The sequence below is a fragment of the Coenobita brevimanus genome, chromosome 101, assembly GCF_032717465.1.
Source record: "Coenobita brevimanus isolate Jiangsu-jjx chromosome 101, ASM3271746v2, whole genome shotgun sequence".
Classification (NCBI taxonomy): domain Eukaryota; kingdom Metazoa; phylum Arthropoda; class Malacostraca; order Decapoda; family Coenobitidae; genus Coenobita; species Coenobita brevimanus.
Window position 1 is genome coordinate 12,081,329 of NC_137054.1, and position 26,195 is coordinate 12,107,523.

Here is a 26,195-nt window from a genome sequence, read left to right on the forward strand (position 1 = left end):
ATATATATATATATATATATATAGTCGTCAAAGGGCAAGAAATTCCAACTCGCCTTATATTTATATTTTAAGACTTAATTTAAGATAGAGACTGGAGGAAGTGGAGTACTAAAAAAAAAATAATAATAATCGTCAAGGATACCGAAAGATTCAGCTTAATTTATAGAGTATTGTGAAAACTTAATTGATGGCCAAAATTGGAGGAGGTGGTTTAAGTGAAAAAATAAAAACGTCTAAAATACAAAGGATTCAGCCCAAAAATAAAACAATAAGTGAAGTGTGAGGTGGTCGTGGGGGGGAGGGAGACGGTGCCAGGGCTGTGAGGGAGTATATAAAGCAGTCAGGCCTCCAAACCGGCACAGTTTGGCTCCTGCATCACCCTCACATCCACACACTCTTTGACACCCGGCCATCATGAGGACCCTGGTAAATGCTCCGTCTTGTCTAAAATTACAGACTTGAACTCAAGAAAGATCGGGAGAATCAAAGGACTACTATGTCTAAGGAAAAAGATGAAGTGTTTTCATACGATATAACCATATTTCTTATTTCCAAAAACTCAGCATTGTTGTCAGAAAATGAGTGAGATGACTGTGTTTATCATGAAAGACACAAATTTATGAAAATAATAAGAGCAGTACAGAAAACAATGCTAGACAGCATAGGAAATCATCGCAAAATATCACCAGCTTTTCGTTCTGCATTTCCCTTTCACTATGACTATAGGCAAAATTTATCATCATCATCATCCCGATAACATTTCACACTAGATATAAAGTAGTACCGGCGCGGTCTACAAACAGAAATTAGAGTTCATTCAAGCGATAGATTTACCAGTGGAGTGTCCAGTGATATGGGTCATATATCCATTTGTTCATCAGTCAAGCTTTCAAAATTCATGGACCAGTTCTGTAACCACAAACTCTCCCAACAATGGATTCCATTTCATTGTGTCATTTTCATCCCACCACCATTTTATCGGCTGTCATGTGAATAAGCAAAGATGGGGCTGTTACCATGTATATCTCCACCGGAAGTCCATTAATTATGTGGTTCAGCAATTATTTCGTTTACTCGCTTTCTGCCACATTCGCATACCGTTTTGGTATCAAGCCACTTTCTTGGCCTTCCATGCCTCATCCCACCCTCAGACTTAGGCAAATTTTACCACTCTATTCACTTTCATTCTCCCTCTTTGGCCTTACCATCTAAGAGCACCATTCTTTCTACTGACCAGTTGGCTTCCTTGCTCAATTTCTTTCACATATCTCTATACCTCTTGCCTGTACAACCTACGGTACTCACATGAAATAATTGTATTCCCATTCCCACTGCGGTCATTGTGGACTTTTCTAACTGACGCCATTCTAGTGTTTTCCGGTTCCATGCATCAGTAAGGGTAATGACACACCACTGTGCTTTCTTCTAACATTTTCTGTACTCTGTTTTCCAAATTTTGTTATGTAGGCATTCATAACTAAGAGCCAATTTCCTGCCTTGAATTGCTCTGTTTTCAGCTTCATTTTTTACTCTCCCCTCTCTTTTTTTATTGCTGCACCAAGAATCTCCACCTTATCAAGTCTTTCTCCATTCACCAGTTCATCACACTTAGTCACCTGTCTCAATAAATTTCACATTACTCTTAAACCGTAGTAACTTTCGGATACCCCTGCTATACTCAATAATTTATTTGTTTCTAGGTTATCTTGGCAGTGATGGGAGTGTGCTCCGCTACCTATCAGGCCAGCCATTACGGCCACCACGCAGGTGGCCATGGTCAAGCAGGTGGCCATGGCCACGCAGGTGCCTATGGCCATGATGGTCCCTACAGTCATGGAGGTGCTTATGGCCACGCTGGTGCGTACGGCCATGAGGCTGGACACGGCACACCCAAGTGGAAGGGTCCCGTAGCAGCCACCGTCCCTGCTGGTGTCGGAGGCAAGCTTATTCCTGTCCCTGAAACGTCCGAAGTGGCGGCGGCTCGTAAAGCTTTCCTTCAGGCCTACGATCACCAGCTGGGCAAGATCAGTTCCCTGCGTAAAACATCCTCACACTACGACGGCCCCTACGGCCATGGTGGTCCCATCCATGGCGGTGCTGGCCCTGTCCATGCTCCTGCCCATTCCTACAATCCCCCTGTCCCAGCCCACTTTTACGGTGGTTCATCCCATGCTTACAGTGGTCCATCTCACTCCTATGGTGGGCCCTCCCACGGTTACGGTGGCCCAGCTCACCCACATGGCTCTTCTGCTGCTGTTTACGCCCCTGGTCCTGTGGGTGACACCCCCGAGGTGGCGGGCGCCAAGGCTCAGTTCTTCAAGCTCTATGAGAAGCAGGCAGCAGCAGCCGCCGCCGCCCCAGATGACGACGACTATCACCACGCCAAGCCCGCTTACCACCATAAGCCGGTCCACCATCATCACAAATACTGAACCCAACTGTTAATATTATAGGACTACAGTTCGAAATGTACTATAACAATGAACGAAAAAAATGGTATGCATGAGTTCTTACTGTTTTATTAATCATAACTGTACAAAAATAGTATGATAGAGTTTTATAAGTCTTTGGTACAGGCGATTAATCATGTATGTCATTTACAGTCATGTCTTAAACACTTGTATGAATAGCAACAGTACATTTAGCTACCGTAAATCCTACATCTAAGGCAGTAAGAAAAAACTTGTAAAATACTGTACACTAGCAACCATTGTTGCTTTTTCCCGTCTGAAGGAAAACTCAAGCACTCATAAGACTGATGAAAGAAAAGAGTTGGAAAGAAAGGAAGTTTTTTGAAGAATATTAAGCTGTAGTTATTATTATTATTGTTTCAGTTGTTGTTGTGGCCCCAGGCCAATATGGACCTAAACCCGGTGGACTACAGGCTGAGTTGCCCTTCTTCCTTTTTAGGGAAAGAAAGGAATGAACGGAGGTTTCGATGCCTCTGCGTGATAGTGTCTTTCTCCAACATCACTATGATAACTGAAGATGCTCTAGACATTGCTGAAGTCTTGTGCAGTTAATATCAGACGCTAGACATGTAGGGTACTCTAATACCATAGAGACTAAATAACTAGTTAGAAACTGAAAGAAGAAACTGCAAAATGAACAGTGGCTATATATATATATATATACTGTATATATATATATATATATATATATATATTTATATAAATATATATACTGTGTATATATATATATATATATATCTATTGCCAGACGCCTCAATCCCGTTTGGGGTGGCCACAAACAAATCGCCTCCAAGTCGCCCTGTCCCCCTCCATTTCACTGCCCTGCTCCCAACTCACACCCCCCTCTCTCATATACTTCGTACCTCTCCACCCCATCCCTCCATCTCATCCTCGGCCTCCACCTCACTCACATACACTCTCTTCGTCAGTCTTTCACCCTCCATCCTCTCCACATGGCCAAACCACCTCAGTGTGTTCCTCATAACGCTTCCTATCACATCTACATCAACACCACAACGCTCCTTTATATCCTCATTCGTCAGCCTGTCTCTCCACGTGACTCCACAGGCTCCTCTTAAATAACTCATTTCCACTGCTCTCACTCTTGACTTGTGTCCTTCCAACAATGTCCAAGCTTTACTTCCGTACGTTAGAGTTGGTATCACAATACTGTCATGTAGTAACTTTTTCACTTCCATGCTCACTTCCCTGTTTCTTATCATTGCTTTCAAAGAACCAGCAACCTTTCTTCTCTGCTGTATCCTTTCAAGCACTTCATCCTCCAAACCTCCATCCTTACTCATCACACTACCCAAGTACTTAAACGTACTCACATTTTCCAATTCCTCACCATCCAACCTCGCTGTACATTCACTAATTTCACCTCTCTCAAAGACCATCACTTTACTCTTCCCTACATTCACCTTTACTGTAGATTCCGTTTCTTACACACTCTCTCAAACTCATCCACCAAGCCTTGCAGCTCCCCTTCGTCTTCACTCAACAACACAGTATCATCTGCAAACAACAGTACAGGGAGTTTCCAAACACTATCCTCTCTCACCAGGGCCACTCCAACATCCACTACCCTACCTTGTACCTCTTTTATTACCCCATCCATGTACAGATTGAACAACCATGGAGACATGACACATCCCTGTTTCAAACCAACTTTCAAAGAGAAAAATTCACTTAGTTCACCATCCACACGCACTGCAGCCTTCGCACCATCGTACATACTCTTCACAGCATTCAACAACTTCCCATCTACTCCATATATATATAACCAAGTGAATATCATTGTGCGAGCAATGATGGAACATTCACTTTCACGGCGTATTTCTATTCATCCTGGCTATCTCTGAACGATTTTTGCTCATATTAGGAAGAATATCTAGTACTGACGGGGTTAACGAGGGCTGCATCTAACCTCCAGGTCGGATCACCTGGTAGTAGCAAGAATATAAAAAAAATACGTAGTCGGACTTAAAGGGTTAAGTTACTTGTATGCCGAGAGAGAGAGAGAGAGAGAGAGAGAGAGAGAGAGAGAGAGAGAGAGAGAGAGAATGTTCATATGCAGGTGGGCGTCTTGAAGTCTATTTTTCATCATGCACCAAACATTCTCTTTCTGATCGCCAGCCCCGACATCCTCCTGTGGAAAGCGATGCGTCGGAGTGTTCATTGTGGTGGTCGTGTTAACAGCGTCACCTCATTGTTTTTCGTTGGTCTTTTACATTGTTTATTGTTGTATTATGTTATGCAACCTTGAAATTTGGCTTGAAAGTAACTCGCTCATTTGTAGATATGATCAACTTTTTTTTTTTTTTTTTTTTTTTTTTTAAATGCTGGAACGGTGATGAGTTTTCTAACAATACAGCATTAATAATATTTGTCAATACATGTGCCATCCTGAAATCGGTCTTTGTTAGGAGTACTTATGAAACTGGTTCAAAGAACCTCATCACTGTTCTAATGGAGTTTAAGTACTTTACTCTGGTGAACGATAGACGAGTTATTCAGAGGAGAGCCAATGGGTTGAGAAGAGATGCATTTATTTGTTATCAGAACCGCTCTCCTTGTGGAATTTTTTCAGTACCTGGCATAAGGTCTACCACGTTACTGTGAAATACATGCAGGTGAGGAAAGGCACAAAGACGGACAGTAAGTTTTGTAACATTCAGAGGAACCGGTTTTTCACTGGGTTTGTCTTCACCACCATCATCATCATCATCGTCAGCAGCAGCAGCAGCAGCAGCAGCGTCATTCACAGGACCCGTAACAAATCCTTCACTCAAAGTACTGATTAAAATCACCATGACTCCTTGGTATGTATTATGTCACTTTGTCACTCTAAAGCGTTTATTCCTTCTCTACATCTTTGTCATCACACGGTGCATAAACAACAGTTAGTTTCTCAAGCCTAACGTACACAGTTCCTCATGCTTGTCCACCTTTTGCCGCCAGTCAAAAACTCTCTCTCTTTACTTTCCTCTGTTCACGAGTGCTTATATATATATATATATATTTTTTTTTTATGTGTCCGACTCTGGGCATAGGCTTCACAGCCTGCTATCAAGGCCCAGCAGTCCTCCTACATACCATACACCTCTACATGTCACCACTTCGGCGCTATTGTCACACCATTTCACTCGTTCTACGCCGTTCTCTCTCATCGTCTCGCGCACCACCATCACGTCTTACCATCCTTCCTTATATCTTTTCCAGCCTTTATTCGCGACTCAAACATTGCACCCAACCAGACGAGAGGAGTCTGTTTTACCGGGCACTGGGCTAGAAGTGAGACCCGAATATGAAGAGGAAGAAGAAGAAGACTTTTGAGAGACAATCAATTTTTACTAAGTACCTATCTTCCTCTAGAAGAGAACATGCAGCAATCGAAAGTACATCCAAGTCCAAAATTGTGCTGCTGGGTAAACAGGGATTTGTAGAAACCAAACTTTGCCGAAGAGTCGGACCAGCTCGAGATGTGAAGTCGTGTTTTTCTAGTTGCTGTCGGATTCTTCTAGTTGCTGGCTGGATGTGTTAACCAGTGCACCATCGGTTCCCCCTTGTGACCCAGATCTGTGTTTCTTCCATAGCAATGTGCCTCTCCTGAAGTAAGTCGTGAATTATGAAAATGAGGAGTTCGTTGCTGGGTGAAGAAAGCGAATGCAGTGAATAATGGGAGTGGATGGGGTTGTCTCATGTATTCTCCGGGTCACAGTGTTTCTGATCCTTTTAACCCCTTCACTCTGATGATGTATTTCTTGTTTCATTATTGCTTCCTTCGGATTAGCTGAATACGCTAAAGAGAGACTGTCTAAACTTGAGGGGTTTGATGTAGCCTTCATTAACCTCTTCAGTACTATAAGGCTTTACGAAGTTGAATAAAGTAGTCTGGAAGTAACCAAAAAAAAAAAAAAAAAACTGCATTTGATTGAAGAGGTTAATTGCTTGCAGTAAGGGCTGCTCCAGATTTCATTATAGTTTATCATATCGTTATCTCCTTTTAAGTTGATCCACTTTAATTATCAGGCCATATGAAACGGCTCGTCCAGATGACTTGCACATGCAGGCGTCTCAGTTCGCACCGGAACCATTTACTGAACCTCCCTTTTACAAGTCAGCAGGTCCACGTGTGAAGGTTACCAATCGTTGCGTCGCGGCGTCAGTGTCACAGCAACTGGTGTTTATGATTCAGGTGTGTCAGGGAGACTCACCTCTCGCCCTTGACGTCCCCCTCCCCCCATATCTTGTACGGTGTTGTGTCAGGCTGTCGTTCGTACTCCGAGAAGAGGAACTGAACGCCACATTTACCAGTCTGGTAGTAGAAACAACAGTATCAATAGATTAGATTCTGTGATCTGGTATATGAAGATCATTATCCTGCATCTTGGAATTTGTGCCGATAAAAAGAAGAAGAAGAAGAAAAAAGGAATCTGCATTACGAGGCTCTCCTTCATATTAGCAGGAATACATCGACAGGAATTTATACCTTGAATAATATTTCGACTTTTCTTTAACATCGTTCTTGCAACTTCCAGACAAATTTTTTCAACTTAGGAATGACCGCTCTTAATCCAACAAATCCTTCCACTTAGAAATGTATCTTCTAAGATTATCAAATCTTTGTTGGGTAGGAATGAAGATACGTAATCGTACTAAAAGGATTATTGAAGTAGTTATTGAAGGCATAGATATCTAAGTCGATCTAAGTTTTATTTGCAGTTTATAAAATTTGAAAGACTTGAGTTTGTCGTTTCTTACCACTAACGAGTTGCTCGCTTATTTACCTACTATTCCCAGCCGTTCCAAAAGAAGAAAACTGGAAGGAAATGGCTGGTTCATTATTGTTAATCCACAGAAATTTGCTCTGAAAGAATCGTAAGCCCCTAAACAGCACCCCCTCCCCCCTTCCCCCCCACACACATCAGCTACGATCACTTGGCACATCGCTGTGTTCACACGAGCGCTTCATTCATTGTTTAGTCCTGCGTTCCTTGACATTCTTTGCATTCTCTCTTTATAGTCTAGGATCCCCAACCACAACTTAATACTGAGGAGTGAAAAACGATTAGCTCAGAAAGCTTCCTATTATTTTTCCTTGATTTTTTTTTTTTTTGGCTTTGTTTTATCGTAATTTTTCGTTCTGATCCTGCGCTCTGCTTATCGCTCCCAGGCTCCTTTGACCGACAGATGATTAAATATCATTTGGAGTCGTCTGGAATAGAAAACTTTAGCTTTACCGACTGTAAGAGGATTAGCAGTGACCGTATTAATAATCTCCAGCTTATATACCTTCCCTAAATGAAATCGTGCAGCATTAGCTGGAATATATTGCTTGAACTGTGCCGAGTTTGAGATGGTAAATGTTTCCTCGATCCTTGATGAAGCTTTTGAGTCATAATACGGACGGACCACGAAAGAAGGATGAAAATAAACCCTGCAAGAGCGAAAGTTCCAAGGTTGTTAAATACTTTCTGTAGCCACTTTGGTATTACAAAAGTAGTACCATATATATATATATATATATATATATATATATATATATATATATATATATATATATATATATATATATATTAGTGAATTTGTGTAACCAGTGGTTTCATGAAATCTCTGGTCAGTTCGTGAAATGAGTGTGAACTGGGGTGGAGTAATATAGGCTAGGTTATTTAGGCTGCTGTTAGGTTAAGCTGGGACAATCTAGGTTAAGTATAGGTCATTTAGGTTAGGTTAATTTAAATGAACGCTTAACATTACTTAGCGTTCATGTAAATTAACCTACCCTACTAACCTACTCTAACCTAACCTAAGCTTAACCTAGATTATTCCAGCCTAACCTAACCGCAGTCTAAATTAACCTAGCCTAAAGAAATCCATCCCAATTTACACTCCATTTCACTAACTGACTTGGGATTTCATGAAATCACTGGTTAAACAAATTCACTGTAATATATATATATATATATATATATATATATATATATATATATATATATATATATATATATATATATATATATATACTCTGTTTCTGGCTATCTACCTATCTTGCTATATCTACTGTATATGTCTGTATCTATCTATCTATCTATCTTTCCATCTATCTATCTATCTATCTATCTATTTATCTGTCTATCTATCTATCTATATACATAAATGTTTACACATATATACATTTAGGTTTTATGTATGCTCTAAATAAAGATTTAAAACTTTGTTAATACTTTAAAATGCTTTTTTTTATTATCCTGTCTGATAGTTTGGTTCCTTCTGGACAAGCACAGTCCTACTCCTCTCCTTTTTATCGTTATTAAACATACTTCTAGGTAGTCACTTGATCTACAAAGATTTTTTTCAACATTCAAGGTAAGAAAAAAAAAGACTTCCACGACTCAAGCTGCAGTAATGAATTGTTGGGGTGGAAGTGGGCGTGGAGGCAGGAGTCAGGGCTGTTGGAGAGTATATATAGCGGGCGAGGCCCCCAACCAGTCACAGTTTGGCTCCTGCCTCATCCCCACACCCACCCATCCTCTCACACCTTGCCACCATGAGGACCCTGGTAACTTCTTGTGTAGTTCCTGACTTGCATTTGTGACACACGGAACAATAGGTAGGATAAGCGGGTATGAGGGTTAGAACCTCGATCACGATAATATTATGCAGTCTCTGTTTCCTCACTAGTCTTCATCCTTAAGACAGAGACAACCATCATTTTTTAACATTCTTTTTGATAATATAATGTATCAACGATTATTCTTATCCTTCATAAATAACACTGTCGACTTGGGGTGTACACTCTCGTACTTGCTTTTGCTGGGTGTTATTCGAGAGTAATCCTCTCTCTTATTTACTCACCTTCACTCTCCTTGTTGTTCATAAAGGGCTTCTATAATACTGATTCAGCTGCCAACAATCACATCCTGCTGATCATTCCACGGTTTACCCCGACTGTTTCACTGTTGGCTTGTCGTAGGCCCTTGATATCTTAGAGCCCCATATATACTTTTACTCAAAGCTGCTGTTTTCAATACACTTTTCGTCCCTCTGAATGCATACTCCTTTGTAATTCAAAGCCTCCCTCATCTCACCCTTTCCTTTTCTTTTCCGACCTTCTCCTTACCCATTTCATTTTTGAGCTACATAGACTGTAGTTAATCTCTCATTAATTATCCTCCCCAAATGGCTATACCTTTCAGCAAGCTCTGGTTAGCCTTCTCGATCATGCTCTTTATTCATTCACGCCTTTTCATTCCTCGCCTGTACTTTCTCATTTCTATCACTGCCAAACCACCTCTCACTACATACGGTCCCTGCGCACTTCACATCCAATAGTTCCACTCTCTACCGGTTGTTTGCATTTAAAGACAATGCTTGACATCTTTGTTACACAGTCGGAACTATTGTGGCATCCGTGATCCCTCCTTTTCTACGCTTTGAAAATTTCTGTGCCGCTTAAACTTAATTTTGTCCTTTCTTCCTTCCTACGTCTCACTTCAGGTCCTTGGGCTGTATTCACTGATTGTCCACTCTTAATTTCTCAAACCATTCCAGCCTCTGTGAGTTTTCTCCATTTTGGTTTATCGTTACTCAGTCAAGTATTGCTACTCTGCTGCATCTCGTTAACGTACATTTGATCTCAGTCACGTTTAGTTTCTACATTTCGAATACTCTCCTAAACTCAGACATGAGCTGCCACAAGGGCAATGCCATCAGTAAAAAGTAGCTGATTCACTTCCCAATTCCCCCCCCTCCAGCATCTCAATAACTTTCCCCATTCTTCATGATCTTTTCATTTTTTTTCAGCCATTCTAGTCAACAACAGACTGAATAACCACTGAGATATCAAACTCCCTGCCATAATCCCACCTTTCCCTCGAATCCTGAAAACATTAATTCTCCTCCCCTCCTACTCGTACATAATGCTCTACTCATCTGATAAATTTTTCACTTTTAGCCGCATCTATGACACATGAAACTCAGCACAAATGTTTTTCCCTTATCTCTAAGGATATATGTACACAATTCATGGAGATGAGGGAAATACTGTAGTGCACTACTCCTTTCTAAAAGTCTCTCCTAATAATAAGGCAGCAAATTCTGGAAATCCTTCTTTCATTGTAGAAAAGCTTTTAATATGAAAACGAGAAATAACATAGAACTGAAATGCTGTACATTAGATGACTTCACAGCAAGGCAGCTGAATCACATATACTCAGTAGGGACAAAGTTATATGACTCTTTTGCATAAGCTTATATATATGTAATATAACTTGTTCTGCAGGTTGTTTTGGCAGTGATGGGAGTGTGCTCCGCCACCTATCAGGCCAGCAGCTACGGTTACGGCCACCCTGGCGCCTACGGTTACGTCCAGCCCAAGTGGAAGGGCCCCGTGGCCGCCACCGTCCCCGCCGGCGTCGGAGGCAAGATCATCCCCGTGTCCGACACTTACGAAGTGGCGGCGGCTCGTAAGGCCTTCTTCCACGCCTACGACGACCAGCTGGCCAAGATCAATGCCCTGCGCTACGGCACTTCACGCTACGGCGGATCCTACGGTCATGGTGGCTCTGTATACTCTGGGCCTGTCCACACCTCTACTCATGTCTACAGTGCCCCTGCTCCCTCTTACGGTGCTCACTCCCACTCCTACGGTGCTGCTGTTTATGCCCCTGGTCCTGTGCATGACACACCTGAGGTTGCGGCAGCCAAGGCCGAGTTCTTCAAGACCTATGAGAAGCAGGCGGCAGCCGCCGCCGCCGCCCCAGACGACTACACTTACCACTCCAAGCCCGTGTACCACCACCACAAATACTGAGCCAGACTGTCAATGCCTAACGAAGAAACTCCGAAATACTGTATAGCCTACTGTGCATTTGTACTTGATTAAAAAAGTATCATATACATATTCGTATTTCTTTCATTTTCTTAAACTTACCACATTGCTGAGATATTTCGCAAAAATTCGTGCGAGCAGACTGAGTAATAAATGTCTATACACGAAGTGCTTATGTGTGGCAAATGTAACCATAGACGAACAGCAAGCTGCTAAGAAAACTGTTTGCCCTCTCTGAAAGTTGACTATGTTAAGGTCTAATAGCAAGTTCGTCAAATAATCGGTTCATAATAAATATCACTTTTACTTCGTCCAATTAAAAGCTAAAGCAATGAAAAGTAGACACGGCGGATTTGCTTAATGTTAGTTTTGTGACAAGTAAAAACAATCACTGCCTCAATGCGTGCTTGCTGTAAGATTCAGTGAACTATTGCATGTGTCATCTAAAAGTAATGAGGTATATTTTTATAATGACCTGTCCAATATGGTGAGTGACACTGAACAAGATCAGATGAAGATAAGAACGGAAAAATTGAATTTCGATTATTTTTCGTTGTTGGGGAACGACGTTGAAACTCAATAACTGTTTGGTCATTTTTGTTTATGTATAATAAAGATTTCCATAATTCGCTTACAGGACAAGGATGTAGCTACTGTCAATCTGTTTATTGCTAACCCAGATTCCCAACCAACCTGTTGGGGCTTTTTGGTATCAAATGTAAAACGCTGGTAAAGGAAACAGTCTCAGGAAATAGGTAGATAATTATAACGCTTATGCTGATGCAGCTTCGCATAAACAGAATCGTTTGCAACGGTTGAAGAGCTTAAAAAGGAGTTACATAAATTGATGTAGACAAAAAGAAAAAAAATTACAGGTAGACATAACCAGGTTGAAGCAGTAGGTGGAGAGTTACGATAGGACATCAGGGTATGGACAAGTGAGAGATGCAGAAGAAGCATGTCTGGAGTGGCATAAGTGAGAAATTACTGTAGCTGATTAAACACAGATTGTTCAGAAAGGATACTAGTTATGGCTATGGAAATATAAGATAGGTGGATCAAACAAAAGGAGAAAAACATTTCAATAAATAATGTAAAGATTAAATAAATACTTTCGTGCATGTGAAGTAGGTGGTTTTGTTATTAAGAAGCAGTGTCCACCGTCCATAGAATGAGGCAGTGGAGGATGCTGGAAGAGTTTTTATGTACAGTTACAGGCATAAATATTGATTCACTTAATTTCATATTACATCGAGACAGTGAGCAATGATTTCTGGAAGCCACTGTTACGAACTTCGGTGTCCAACAGACTTTTCAGGCCGTAATGTTAAAGTTTCATAAATGTTCGATAAAAAATGTGTATCGGTATGACCATCCGCAGCTGTATGTAACTACAAGGCACTGTAAGGGGACAATGCAATTCTTAAGAAAGGTTACCATTTGATCTTACACAGCCATAGTTGATGGGGTTACTGAGACACGGCATCCATGATAAGTAAATCTCTTTGGGTTGATGGTGGAGAGGCTGGTTAGAATGGTCCAAGAACCATGAAAATCAATAGGCTAAGCTCTTACTATACGTGAATTGTGGATGCATTGTTGCAGAACCAAAACTGGCCCAGGTACTGAGATTCATGATTACAGTCTTGTAGGTTACCGAAGCTCCCTAGCACCACTTCCTTACCAGTTAATCTTTTTTTTTTTTTTTTTTTTTTATGTGTCCGACTCTGGGCATAGGCTTCACAGCCTGCTCTCAAGGCCCAGTAGTCCTCCTACATACCACACACCTCTCTACATGTCACCACTTCGGCGCTAACACCCACCGTCAATATTGAATACATGCTAGGGCTGTCTCATACAGGACTGGTGTATTGGTATTAGCGGGGGTACTTTTATGACATGTCGGCGGGTCATCTGGTAGATCAGGAAAGTCTGCTGTTATGAAATTCAAATCCTTAAACTGTTCCCTGCCCCAGCCGGGATTCGAGCCTGGGTCCATCAGGACTGCAGGCCGCCTCTCTACCGATTCAGCCACCGCCTCCCCCATTCAGCCACCGCCTCCCCCATATGTGGCACGTTAATATCTTCGTCTGTGATACTGATGGAAGATAATGTTGTAAAAAAAAAAAAAATCTATCAACCACATATAGATGTAATGTACAAACACAAATCGGTAAGGAAAGTGTGTCATACAGTGTCCTAAGTCAACAAGGATATGACTGATTGTCCAATGGCGGAGGAGGGGGGGAATCCAGAACCTTGTATTTAAAATCTAAACCCTAGTACTTCACCATAGGTCTTCTGTGTGTGGAAAGATGCATAACCAAAGGGGACCGGGTTACTGAGATGTGGCATCATTCACCCGTGACGTGCAGTGTCGGGAGGTGTCGGGGGAGTCATGGTAGAGGTTGTTTGGTCATGCAGGTTTTGGTGGGCGAAGCTTATGGATACAGGCTCAGAAGGATGGAAGTTGGTACGGGTGGTTGACTTTCAATCGTTTTCTTCTCTGACATACAAGTTTTCAAGATCTGTCTTATTATTATTATTACTATTATTATTAAAACTTCCCACATCCCAATGGGAAGTTTTCTTTTATTTTTGTCAATATCATTATTAGTTATAATTATTTAAAAATTACGATATTTCAAGGGCTATTTGGCCTAGAGTTGTAGGGCATCGCCCGTGGGGAGCTATGGTTCTAGCAGGATGGAGTCACCCTACTCACTTCAAACAAACGTTGATGTGACTGCGGCAACGATTCGGGGATCTACTGATCAGTAGCAGGTGTGACCATGAGTACGCCCCACACTCACCCGACCTGAATCCCCCAGATTTCTAACTGTGGGGTTACCTGAAGGATCTTGTTTAAGTAAACAACCCCCAGACAATCAGACCTGAAAACAGAAATCACGGCCAACATCAGAGCTATCCCAAGACAGGAGTGTGTTCGCGTAATTGGCAATTCCACATTCAGGAGTGCCTGCGACTTCGAGGTGGTCATTTGGAACACGTTCTGAAAAGGTCATAGAAAACAGACCATTTGAACTGCAGAACCCAAACTTTCAGGATTGTTATGTTATCAACTCAGCTTAACATGAATGCAGAAATAAGTCAAATCTCTTATTTGTTGTATACTGTAAATCACACACGCTTTTATGGGCTGCATTCATTTCGGATCACCCTGTATTAGTCTGACTGATTAACAAGGTGATATTTCTCCCTACTTTTGCGTTTTCCTCTTTCTGTTTTGGGGTACTGTCCACCTCATGTAGTGACAGGAAATGGAGATATGATGATAAATTAATCTTAGTGAATTTTGATATCCTTTGCTGGTACTGGAAACTCATCTTCAAGTACTGCGGCTTTACAGTATTATGATTTTAATAATTCCAAAAGAAAGGACACTTATTTTATTAGCTACGGTACGTACAAAGTTATAGATTTACATAATTAGTGGATATCTTTTCCATGCTCAGCAAAGACATCAGTTTATCATGACATGTGCTACAAAGTTTCTTTCAGGTTATCTAGGTAATGAGAATCGAAGGCATCAGTATTAACGAAATATGAATCCAGCAATATGCAGCAAACATTTGACAGATTGCCCCTGGTAATGGCTCAAGAAATAACTAATACCTTTAATACGTTATTGTTTCGGATGCACTTGAGTTCTTCTTTTCAAAATTCAAGGGAAAAAACAGTAATGTACACCACTCTTCCCTAAGAAAGGGTGGGGTGGGAAGAACTGTAACTATGAGTAACTTTCTTTTCACTTTCATTCCCAAAATAGATGGAAGAGACGTGCTGTAGATTTCACCACCCAGTGAACAGGGACTACATGGAAAAGTTGGTTGGAATGGCAATACATGATGATGTCAGCGTGGATTTAACCCTGACACCACAGGGAGTCTTGCATGACATAAGTTTAGTATTTTACGGTGTCTCAAACACTCTTTCCAGTACTACGGACATCCCAGGTATTGTTACTGAAACTGCACCAACAGTCCCCGTGAATTCAGAAATAACTGTTCCAATTGCCGTGGTACTCGAGGGTGATGTTAGTACTTTTTATGTTTGTGGATGTTGTACCATATGCAGCTTAATCAATATCATACTTTGAGTTCTCCTTTCCTTTGCTTTAATTTAACAAATCAGGAAAAAGGAAAGACATATTACTATATTTTCAGCATGTTTGTACAATTATCTACCAGATTATAGAATAACTTATCGAAATACCATGATAAAATTTAGGGGGTATGTCATACTCAAACAATAAAATGATAGAAACTTGGTGAAACGCCCTCCCCGTAGTTGACAGGATTACTGAAATATTAAACGGATAAGTGTTATGAATATTTGTGGGGATGTTTCAGTAAATCAAAGCAATTCAAAGAAAAAAGAATCCGTGAAAAGTTTTTGCTCTTACATGCCGGCAGAACCTACATGTGTTTTATCAATGGATGCCCGTCTGTGTCATCAATACGGGTGTCATCATATAGACCCCATAGATGGGATGGGATTGTGGAAACGGTTTTTGAGGGAAGGATCGTGTCGTCTTTTGGTCATACCACTGATACAGTGTTTTTAAGTGTTTTATAGTTCATCAGAATTCATCATATAACATGATATAGTAAAAAAACAAACAAGCATATGTTTTGTAAGTGCAGTAATAATTTTTATTGGCATTTGTATGTTGCTCATGCACATAACTGTATCTAACTACATATTGTTGACAGTTGGGCTCAGTGATAATTGGTGTAAATATCGGGGGCGGCGGCGGCTTCTGCTGCCAGTTTGTTGTAGGTCCTGAAGAAGTCAGCCTTGGCGGCCGCAACTTCAGGGGCGTCAGTCACAGGAACATTGGGGGCAGCTGGTGCACTATAGGAGGGGGCAAGGGAGTTGTAGGAGGGGGCTGGGGCACCATAGAAGGGGACAGGGACACCGTCGGAGATTGCAGGGGCACCATAGGAGATGACAGGGGCACCGTGCGATTTGTGGACAGGGACAGCAGGGGCGGGGGCTGGAGCATAATAGTCATCAGGGGCAGCCGCTGCTTCTGCTGCCTGCCTCTCGTAGGTCCTGAAAAAGTCAGCTTTAGCAGCCGCCACCTCAGGGGTGTCACTCACAGGTACATTAGGGGCAGCCGGTGCAGCGAAGGAGGGATAGGCAGGGACTGATGCCGGTGCAGGAACGTGCACAGAGGCGGCAGGGGCGTGGACAGGTTCGCCAGAGATGTAGGAAGGGCCAGAGTTAGGGGTGCTGTAGCTGAGGGAGTTGATTTTGGACAGTTGGTCTTGATAAGCCCTAAAGAAGTTACTGCGAGCCGCCGCCACTTCCGGGGTGTCGGGCACTTGGATAATATTACCTCCAACACCAGCGGGGACGGTGGCGGCCACAGGACCGGTCCATCTGGGCTGGACGTAGTTATAAGAACCGGCGCGACCGTAGCTGCTGGCCTGATAGGAGGCCGTGCACACTCCTATCACTGCCAAAACAACCTGCAGAAAGAACATTTCTTTTATATTTTGAATGTCATTATCCAAAAGTAATTTACCTGTATAATGCGAGTAATGATTACAGTAGGAATCCAAAACTTCAAACTATTGATTATAGGTAAACTTTTGTAGCTGATATTCAACCACTCATTTGTTAGATATTGCTGATGTTACGTTACTTTTTTCCCCAAACTGTATTAATGTAGATGCTCTACTTTTCTGGTATTTCAGATGCTATATATATATATATATATATATATATGTAATGGTGAAGAAGTGAAATTCAGGTTATGGCTTAAATACGCGTGGGCTTTGGTTTATGGGTAAGGGATATCACACACACATAGAAGTGTGCATGGCGAGGGAAGCACCCAAACCTCTCAGACTTAGAGACAGAACAGTGAAATTTACTGTCCAGGTTTCTATTTCAGTTCTAGGTGCGAACAGGCTGAAGTAGAGAAGACGTTCCCTAAAGGTCTAGTAATCGGGATGGAAAGGGAATCAGGGATCTCACGACTGCAGGCCACATAGGCTTTCAGTTTCACCACCGCCGCTCTCATCCATCATTACTTTTTCATTGCCGTTATAATCCTCATATCTTTATCTTCCAGCAGTAATAAGAAAGCAGGCTTATTTACCAGAGTCCTCATGATGGTGGAGTGTGTGTGTGTGTGGCAAGGGCCGAACTGCGGTCAATGAGACAGTTTGAGACTCTCCCTCGCTATATATAGTTACTCACAGCCCTGGCTCCCCTCCTGCCTCAGGCGATGTGTTTACCTTCACTGTTATCACTTTCTTAAGCACCTGAGCACAGAGAATCAACTAGAGATGAAAGAGACAGTTGTTTTATTAGTGTGAGTCATGTTTAACCACTTCAATTCCATGACGTAACTTTATTCCACCGTTACAACCACGTGACAAGTTTTCTTCAGTTTAGGAAGGATCTATAACAGTGAAGGGATTAATTAAGGTAATATCTACTTTCTCTAATTCGAAAAGTCTTTCCTAAGCCGAATAAAATCATCTGGTAGCAGCAAGAATAAAATACAAATGACGTCCTCGAAATGAAGGGCTTTATTTGATGATACTTCTTTCTCTTGCACGCCCCTATCCGACCGTTATACTGATGAAAGATAAGGGTATGGCGATGAGGAGAACGATTGTTTGGTGAATTTTACTTAAACCTTTTCTATACTACTGGAAGGAATTAACTGGTTTATACTGGATTATTATTTCATTTTTTTTTCCCCATAAAGCTATCAAAACTACATTCCTGATCGATATCTTTCCAATGGTATATCAACTCATCAGTTTGCCATCTTATGCAACAAAATATTTCTTCTATCTTTCTCAGTAATACCAAATCCAAGCTATCATAGCCTATTTAAACCGCCCTTAACGCAAAATAAATATATAAATATATATATATATATATATATATATATATATATATATATATATATATATATATATATATATATAAATATATACATGAATAAATACATAACCAGTTTTTCTTTCCTGAAAATCAGATAGTTAGTATTCATGTAATTTGCAGAAGCTTTTTTCCGTTTTCTGCTGGTTAGGACTGAAACTGTAGCAAAAATCATCTGGTATGTCATAATGTGAAGTAGGGGAGAAAGAATAAAATTTTCGTAGTTTTTGGTTGTCATTTACACTCTCACGCTCCTATACTCACTCTCAGATGAACGAAATCGTCTAGCGTTAACTGGAAAGGAATATTAAAATTGTCCCGACCAAAGGGGGTAAGGAATAGTAACTAACGCCCTTAGGCTGCTATATCATCTAAGCTGAATAAAATCGTCTGGTTTTAGTTGGAATATAATACTAGAGCTATCCCGAACATGGAGAGGTTAAAGGTGATGAGGAGGCTCTGGCTTGGGGATTATACTCATATGTTACTCCTCATCGTTATCGCGTAAAGGTCTTTCTTGTTGCAAATGTTTTCATTGCTTCAGTGACAGAGGTGGAGAACACAAACTGAAACTAATTTCCTTTCTTACCAGTGTCTTGAAAATGATTGAAGAGCCGTCCTGTCGATTTACCCTCTATTTTCCCACCTCTTGAGTTGATGGGAATGATGAATGATGATGTCCATATATGAATGAAATATCTCAGGCTCCCATGATTCAGTATCACCTGAATAGAATCGTCTGGCGTCAGCGGAAATGGAATACTAGAGCTATCTTTATGAAGAGAGGGTTAATGATGACGGTATTGGCACTCAGGCTCATATGGTCCCCCTCTCAACTGAATGGAATCGTCTGGCGTTAGGTGTAATAAGTAATACGAGAGAAGAGGTGACCATAGGAGAGTTAATACCAGTGCCTTGGAATTAGACGCTGGTTACAACAGTTTACAATAAAAAAAAGGATGAGATCATTTACATTTCTGTCATAACTGTCATATCTATATCTATGTATCCTCACCCCCCTCTCCCTCTCTCTCTCTCTCTCTCTCTCTCTCTCACACACACACACACACACACACACACACACACACACACACACACACACACACACACACACACACACACACACACACACACACACACACACACACACACACACACACACACACACACACACACACACACACACACACACACTGACTTATTCATTGACTCACACTTAACCACAATGAACATCTCTAATGCTCGTACCGCAAACCCCATCAGCAGTTCCCAAGTCAGTAACAATTCCTTCATCCTCCCTGGTGCTCCAAGTTGGTTTCATCTTTTTCATTCTGTTTGCCAGTGTTGTCCCACCTGCAGAGTCCTACCTCATAACTAAAATTCATTAAATTTCGTGCAACCATGACTTAGTTCTCGAGCTTTAAGAGTGACTTAGTTCCATCATCAAAATAAATGGCCATAATTGCATCAAGTTTCCTGCTTTTCAATCCCAGCAACTTTAAATATTTTCGATTATTGAACATCCAAGCTGATTTTCTGACCAGAGTGTCGGACGCAACAGAGCATCATTCAGAAAATGTAAAGTTCCCTCCATGCGTTTTCCCTTAATTCGATATTTCTTTAACTTTGCTTTCCATTTTACCATTGCCATGAAGTGTGCAAGAAGTGAGTTATGAGTGTATGATTAGATGTTAAGCTGCAACCTGGATACGCAATACAAGGTATGTACACTTTGTTTTTAACTTTGGATGTCATCGATCTCTGTTCCCAGTTTGCACTCAGTAAATGTATCGAGGGGCATTACCACTATAATAGTTATAATAATGATCATCATCATCATCATCATCATCATCATCATCATCATAATCATAATAACAGTAACAACAACAACAACAACAACAACAACAACAACAATAATAATAATAATAATAATAATAATAATAATAATAATAATAATAATAATAATAATTATATGGTGGTAGGTGGTGGCGATCATCATCCACTCACTTGATGTAGTGCTGCCAACTTCTTCCTTAGCCTTTATCATTCTTTTTCTGTGCCTCCCCTCCTCTCTTCCTATTTCTCCCATCTTTCCTGTCACTTCTTATTGCTTTTCTTTCCATTACAGGTGGCTTTACATTGAGTGACATCCCCAAATGGTTTCCTGTAAGCCAGGAAACCATTTACAACGCTAGGTGGTAACATATAACCAAACCATATGTGCTCCCTACGTGTGAACAAGTGGGTTGGTGGAGGGTTAGTGCCCCTCCCCTTAAAACAAATAACTCAAAGTCAAATGGCCACCCCTTAAGGGATTATGGTGTCTGGCAATAGATAGATAGATAGAATAATAATAATAAAAATAAGAATAATATAATAATAATAATAATAATAATAATAATAATAATAATAATAATAATAATAATGATAATAATAATAATAATAACATTAACAATAATAAAAAATAATAATAATAAAAATAAGCAACGTTTTACTGTCTTGTAGATGTCTATGTGAACCGCGGTTAGCCATTGTACGGAAGCTGTCAAACGGCACGATAACTTTCTGCTCTTCAGGCAGATCTTTAGCAAAGACAATTTTTGAGGCAAAGGACACAAGAGGGGTACAGCATTTTCTCTGAGTGGGTGAAAGGTTTGGAAACCTCTTATCACCGAGAAAAGTAGACATTGTGCAAGCCCAATCGGGCGGCTAAGTGCTTGCCCCCGAGACACGCACTGACACCGAACTTGACATGGACCTGTCCTGAGATACCTGGTATGATATTGTGAAGTTTCAGCTCATTCCACTCAGCGGTATGGCCTATAGAAGGTTCCCAATGTCTGGAGAAAAATCAGGCACGAAAGTGAGCTTGGCTCGCGCGCAACTGATCACATGCATTATAATTTACACCATCGTTGTCAGCTCGTTGTTCAGCGTCTTTGATGTATGGCACGTCGAAATCCGAAGGATCAAACGTGTACAGACACACAGACAACGCTTATTCGCATTATATTTTTGATATTGAATTACTTTCATAAGACAGAAAGTGAACATTGCACATAGCAGCTAAATGCGCAAATTAGCAACTGTCAATTTTCATATATAATTAAATAGTTACCTTTAATTACAAACTCATAGCCATTCACTGTGTATGTATAAAACTATTGTGCGAGCGTATACACACACACACACACACACACACACACACACACACACACACACACACACACACACACACACACACACACACACACACACACACACACACACACACACACACACTTCAGTGTTACCATATCATGATTGATATGTACTGGATTTTCTTCCCATGTTCACTTCTGTCTTGAATGTACTCATTTATTTTGACTGAGCACTTTTTTGCAAGTGCTTCATAGTTCATTGCAAGTCATTAATTGTGCCTTGATGATGTCTAAAAACAAACGAATATGTGTTTTAAACGTGCTTCTATAATTTTTATTAACATTTGTATGTTGCTCATGCACATAACTATATCGAACTACATTTTGTTGACAGTTGGGCTCAGTGGTAATTGGTGTAAATATCGGGGGCGGCGGCGGCTTCTGCTGCCAGTTTGTTGTAGGTCCTGAAGAAGTCATCCTTGGCGTCCGCGACCTCAGGGGCGTCAGTCACAGGAATGTTGGAGGCAACTGGTGCACTATATGAGAAGGCAAGAGAACTGTAGGAGACTGCTGGGGCACCGTAGGAGACTGCAGGGGTACCATGAGAAACGACAGGGGCACCGTAAGAGTTGTGGACAGGGGCAGCAGGGGCGGGGGCGGGGGCATAATAGTCGTCAGGGGCAGCGGCGGCTTCCGCTGCCTGCCTCTCGTAGGTCCTGAAAAAGTCGGCTTTAGCAGCTGCCACCTCAGGGGTGTCACTCACAGGAACATTAGGGGCAGCTGGTGCAGCGTAGGAGGCATAGGTAGGGGCAGGTGCCGGTACAGGAACATGGACAGAGGCGGCAGGAGCGTGGGCAGGTCCGCTAGAGCCGTAGGGGCGGCCGTAGTTACGGGTGCCGTAGCTGAGGGAGTTGATTTTGGACAGCTGGTCTTGATAAGCCCTGAAGAAGTTACTGCGAGCCGCCGCCACTTCCTGGGTGTCGGACACTTGGATGATCTTGCCTCCGACACCGGCGGGGATGGTAGCCGCCAAAGGACCGGTCCATCTGGGCTGGACGTAGTTATAAGAACCGGTGCGACCGTAGCTGCTGGCCTGATAGGAGGCCGAGCACACTCCTATCACTGCCAAAACAACCTGCAGGAAGAAAATGTAGTAAAAATTATTTAGATACTTTTAAGTTACCTGTATAAGAGAAATTATTTAACTGCTTTTTAATCATCAGGTTCAGTGGTCATGTTCCGTTTAGTTCTAGGAGGATTCATGTTTAATGATTATGGTGGCTTCTTTTTGCTCGATTCTTAATCACATCTGATGGTTAGGAATTCTGGATGGAGTGGCACAGTACTTTGGTCTCCTGATACATTATTAAGGAAGATGAACTACAGTTGTCAACCTCTGCTTGCTGTGGTAAAAATATAATACGCGCGAAGTATAACGTTGTAGATGTTTTGTTAGTATGCCTTGAGCATAAGACGATGATTTTCTGATGACTAGTTTCTTTCAAGCGTGGCAAAACATATTAGACCTCTCCCTTAAAGATCTACTGAGCATATTGTTATCGATTATATATTCTTCATCCCTTTGTTATCACCGTGTCTTTATCTTCCAAAAGGAATCAGAATGGGCGTTTATTTACCAGTGTCCTCATGATGGTGGAGTGTATGTGAGTGAGACAAGGCCCGAGCTGTGGTTACTGAGACTCTCCCTCGCTATATATACCCCATCACAACCCTGGATTCCCACCTCCTTAACTTCTCCCTTCTAGTTATGTCTTTACTTTCACCATTACCACTTCGTCATGCAGCTAAGCAGTCATGAAGAAAAAGTGGGTAATTATCGAGATTATACCTATGGAACATACTGAAATTTCCTTGACTCGTCTTTGGTATCTAATATGCACTGACATTCTGAAATATTGGTATTTTTGAGGTCAGCCACAGAGATCCTCACAGTGATCGGCCTTTTTAGTCTTGCAGTAGAAATGACGCGGGAAGAACTTGTAAGAAATATTTTGTACCGGATGAGTATGTGTGAGGCATTTTATTTTTCACTTAAGTGCTCACGTATTTGCGATACAGCATTAACCCCATCTACATTGCCGGTACTAACTGCCTTTTTGCACTGTATATAAACTGGGATTAGTCAGGGCCATATCCAACATTTGTGTCCGGGGAGGATACTGGTTTAAGATTACCCACACCATCGGACTGAGAAGGGGAGATGGAGATAAGAGACACTTAATTAATTCCTTGCTGTCCTTCTCTCTCCAAACTCTCCAAACTGTGTATGAAAGTATACGATTCTAGAATGGGAGAGTTGTTCCACCTGCAGTTCTTTAGAAAATAGGATCTTGATAAATTATGGACTACCATTATGGTTTCTTGTCTAAATTACATCTTGCAACACTTCCTGGGGGAAGGGTCGTCCCCATGATCTCCACTTACATAGAACTCCGGGGATGGTCTTGCCTTTTTAACGACATTTATAAATACTGTAATGGTGCTCAGGACAACAATATTTCTAGCTGTGGCTCTTTTAGAAGAAGGTAGTAAATGACTTACGGATAAATTTATAATAGATGTTTACTTGACTTCGAAACTTAATTAAAATTCCAACACAGAAATGGAAACCATGAAACCCAGCGGGAAGTTCAGCGGGGAAATGGAAACTATAATGACTGGATAGGTCACTGCTGTGGTCACTCATCACGTACAGAAGGCCACATACCGTCTGCTGCTGGTGAGACGTTGCAAGAATGGCAAAAAATGAAATATGTGACAAGTATCCTGACTTTCTTGTGAGGATCTTAGCACAACTTACTCCTCGTTTATTGAAGGAAGTTTGGGTAAATTTTCTTGGCTGTGATATATAATTCACAGATAAAAAAACACTAGGAGTATTGTTAAGGTAAACCACAACACCCATGAGGTCCATAATACTCGTAATCGCTTAACTTGCCGCAGTACTCAAGGCTCTCAGTACCTCCTTGTTCTCTGACTGATATAAAGTGTCTTGTAAGAAATTTAAGGTTTCAGTGAGAGATCTTTCACAACTTCCTTACCTTAATTAATTACGCTGTTAACACCAGTCCAATACCTTGTTTTTTTTATTTATTTATTTATTTATTCTTGTTACATTCAGACGATTTTGTTAATTTTAAGGAGAGAAATCGGGTTGCGAAGAGGTTGATCGAGACCGTGTTTAACCCTGTCTCTGCAAATGGTTTCTCCAATCTTAGCAGAATTATCAATTTGGAGGTAACAAAAAACGAAACAGTAAACACGTTATTGGATTGAAATGTTAACGATCCACTGTGAGTTCTTTTAGCTCTTCCTTACGTCAGCCACAGAGCATCATACGTATTGTGTTCCAGTGGCTCGAGAAGGATTAGATTTTCTCACTCTGGGTCAGTTTAGCGGTTAATCTATTCACTGCTCTGATATTTTCTCAAGTTGTTTCTTTTATCTTACTCTCTTCACTATAATGACACTTTAATTCATTCTTATTCTTTTTTCTATGTAAGGAAGAAGGAACCAAAGGTCAGAAGCCGGTAAAATTGTTCCCTCCCAGAAAACAAAAAACAAAAAGATGAGAGAGAGCCAAATTCAAGATCTGTTCATTTCGAGATGCCTGGACACACTTCGTTTTAAATATTGAAAGTCGTAGGCAGTGGGAAATACAGACAGGGGAAGACAGTTCCAGACTTGGCCTATACACGATAATGACGATTTCCATAATAATGTATTATTTTAACATTCACGCCCTGTTTTTCATTCCCGGAGAGACTTCTTGAATGGAGGGAGTAGATATAGCCTTCATTGCTGCGGTGTCCCCTTTTAGTTCGGTTGGAGTGCGAACCTGGGGATAAGCCATTATATTAACTTCTTGAGCCCGAGAACGCCTTTTTCAATTTACTTTTACTATAGTTCATTCCATGTTACTTCTATAGCCAAGTTCATTCACTATAACTTGGAGGACACTTTCGTTCTCTTACAACCCACTTCCCGTAGCTCAGTTTTAGAATACGACAGTACTATGGCTCGTCTTTCTTGCCATAACACCTTGACAACCAACACATTCTTGAGCTTATCTGTTGTTATAACTCACAGTACAAGATCAGCAATTTTATGCCTGGTTAAAGTGAGCTAACTATATTTCCAGACAAATTTATAAATCTACGAAGGATGGTATTAATCCCTGGACCCTAAAGACGTTCTTCTCAATTTCCACTTACTAAACCCAAATGATTTCTAGTTGAGAAGGAAAAAGTGAAGGAAATATCGAAGCCCTTCAGTCTCCCCTCAGGTGAATGAAATCGTGCATCCTAGGATGGGAGGGATCAGATCCAAGACAAGAGCTTTGCCAGTATACCTAACGCATTAACAGTTATGTATATGTAAGGCCTAATATACCTGGAAGTCTGCATTAAGAAAAACGAGAAATCAAAAAGCCCCTTGAGATTTTAATGTAAATAGTCACCTTGGAAATCCGCAGGCAACTTTAGCAGAGAGAGAGAGAGAGAGAGAGAGAGAGAGAGAGAGAGAGAGAGAGAGAGAGAGAGAGAGAGAGAGAGACCTTTCTTTCATTAGCTTAACAAACAACTATCTCTTTATACCAGTTTCCGCGCTGATCGCAACTCAAAATATTATCGCCAAGTTTTATCACATGGGTAAGATCTTCGGTGTGCCTCATAACTATAATTTGCAGTCCAGTTGTGGATACACCGGGCCATCTGCCTTGGTTCGTTTATAATTTTTTATCGTGAATCTCCGTCATCTTTGTGCTTGTAGCGATCTGGCAATTTTCTCTCAACATAA

The 26,195-nt window shown here is 41.2% G+C and overlaps 3 protein-coding genes across 3 annotated transcripts; 1 reads left to right on the plus strand and 2 right to left on the minus strand.

Moving 5' to 3' along the window:
• The first annotated feature begins 414 nt into the window (after positions 1–414).
• Positions 415–11,289, plus strand: LOC145414924 (uncharacterized). The gene is made up of 5 exons (XM_080284339.1): positions 415–426; positions 1,701–2,404; positions 6,507–6,749; positions 8,967–9,036; positions 10,759–11,289. Exons 1-5 carry the CDS (start codon positions 415–417, stop codon positions 11,287–11,289), a joined length of 1,560 nt encoding a protein of 519 aa, XP_080140465.1.
• A 4,760-nt stretch (positions 11,290–16,049) lies between these two features.
• Positions 16,050–17,452, minus strand: LOC145414926 (uncharacterized). Its single transcript, XM_080284340.1, has 2 exons — positions 17,441–17,452; positions 16,050–16,805 (listed from the first exon to the last, which is right to left on the minus strand). The coding sequence occupies exons 1-2, from the start codon at positions 17,450–17,452 to the stop codon at positions 16,050–16,052; spliced, it is 768 nt and encodes a 255-aa protein (XP_080140466.1).
• A 4,325-nt stretch (positions 17,453–21,777) lies between these two features.
• Positions 21,778–23,026, minus strand: LOC145414854 (cuticle protein CP1499-like). Its single transcript, XM_080284274.1, has 3 exons — positions 23,015–23,026; positions 22,226–22,512; positions 21,778–22,000 (listed from the first exon to the last, which is right to left on the minus strand). Exons 1-3 carry the CDS (start codon positions 23,024–23,026, stop codon positions 21,778–21,780), a joined length of 522 nt encoding a protein of 173 aa, XP_080140400.1.
• Positions 23,027–26,195: the final 3,169 nt, after the last annotated feature.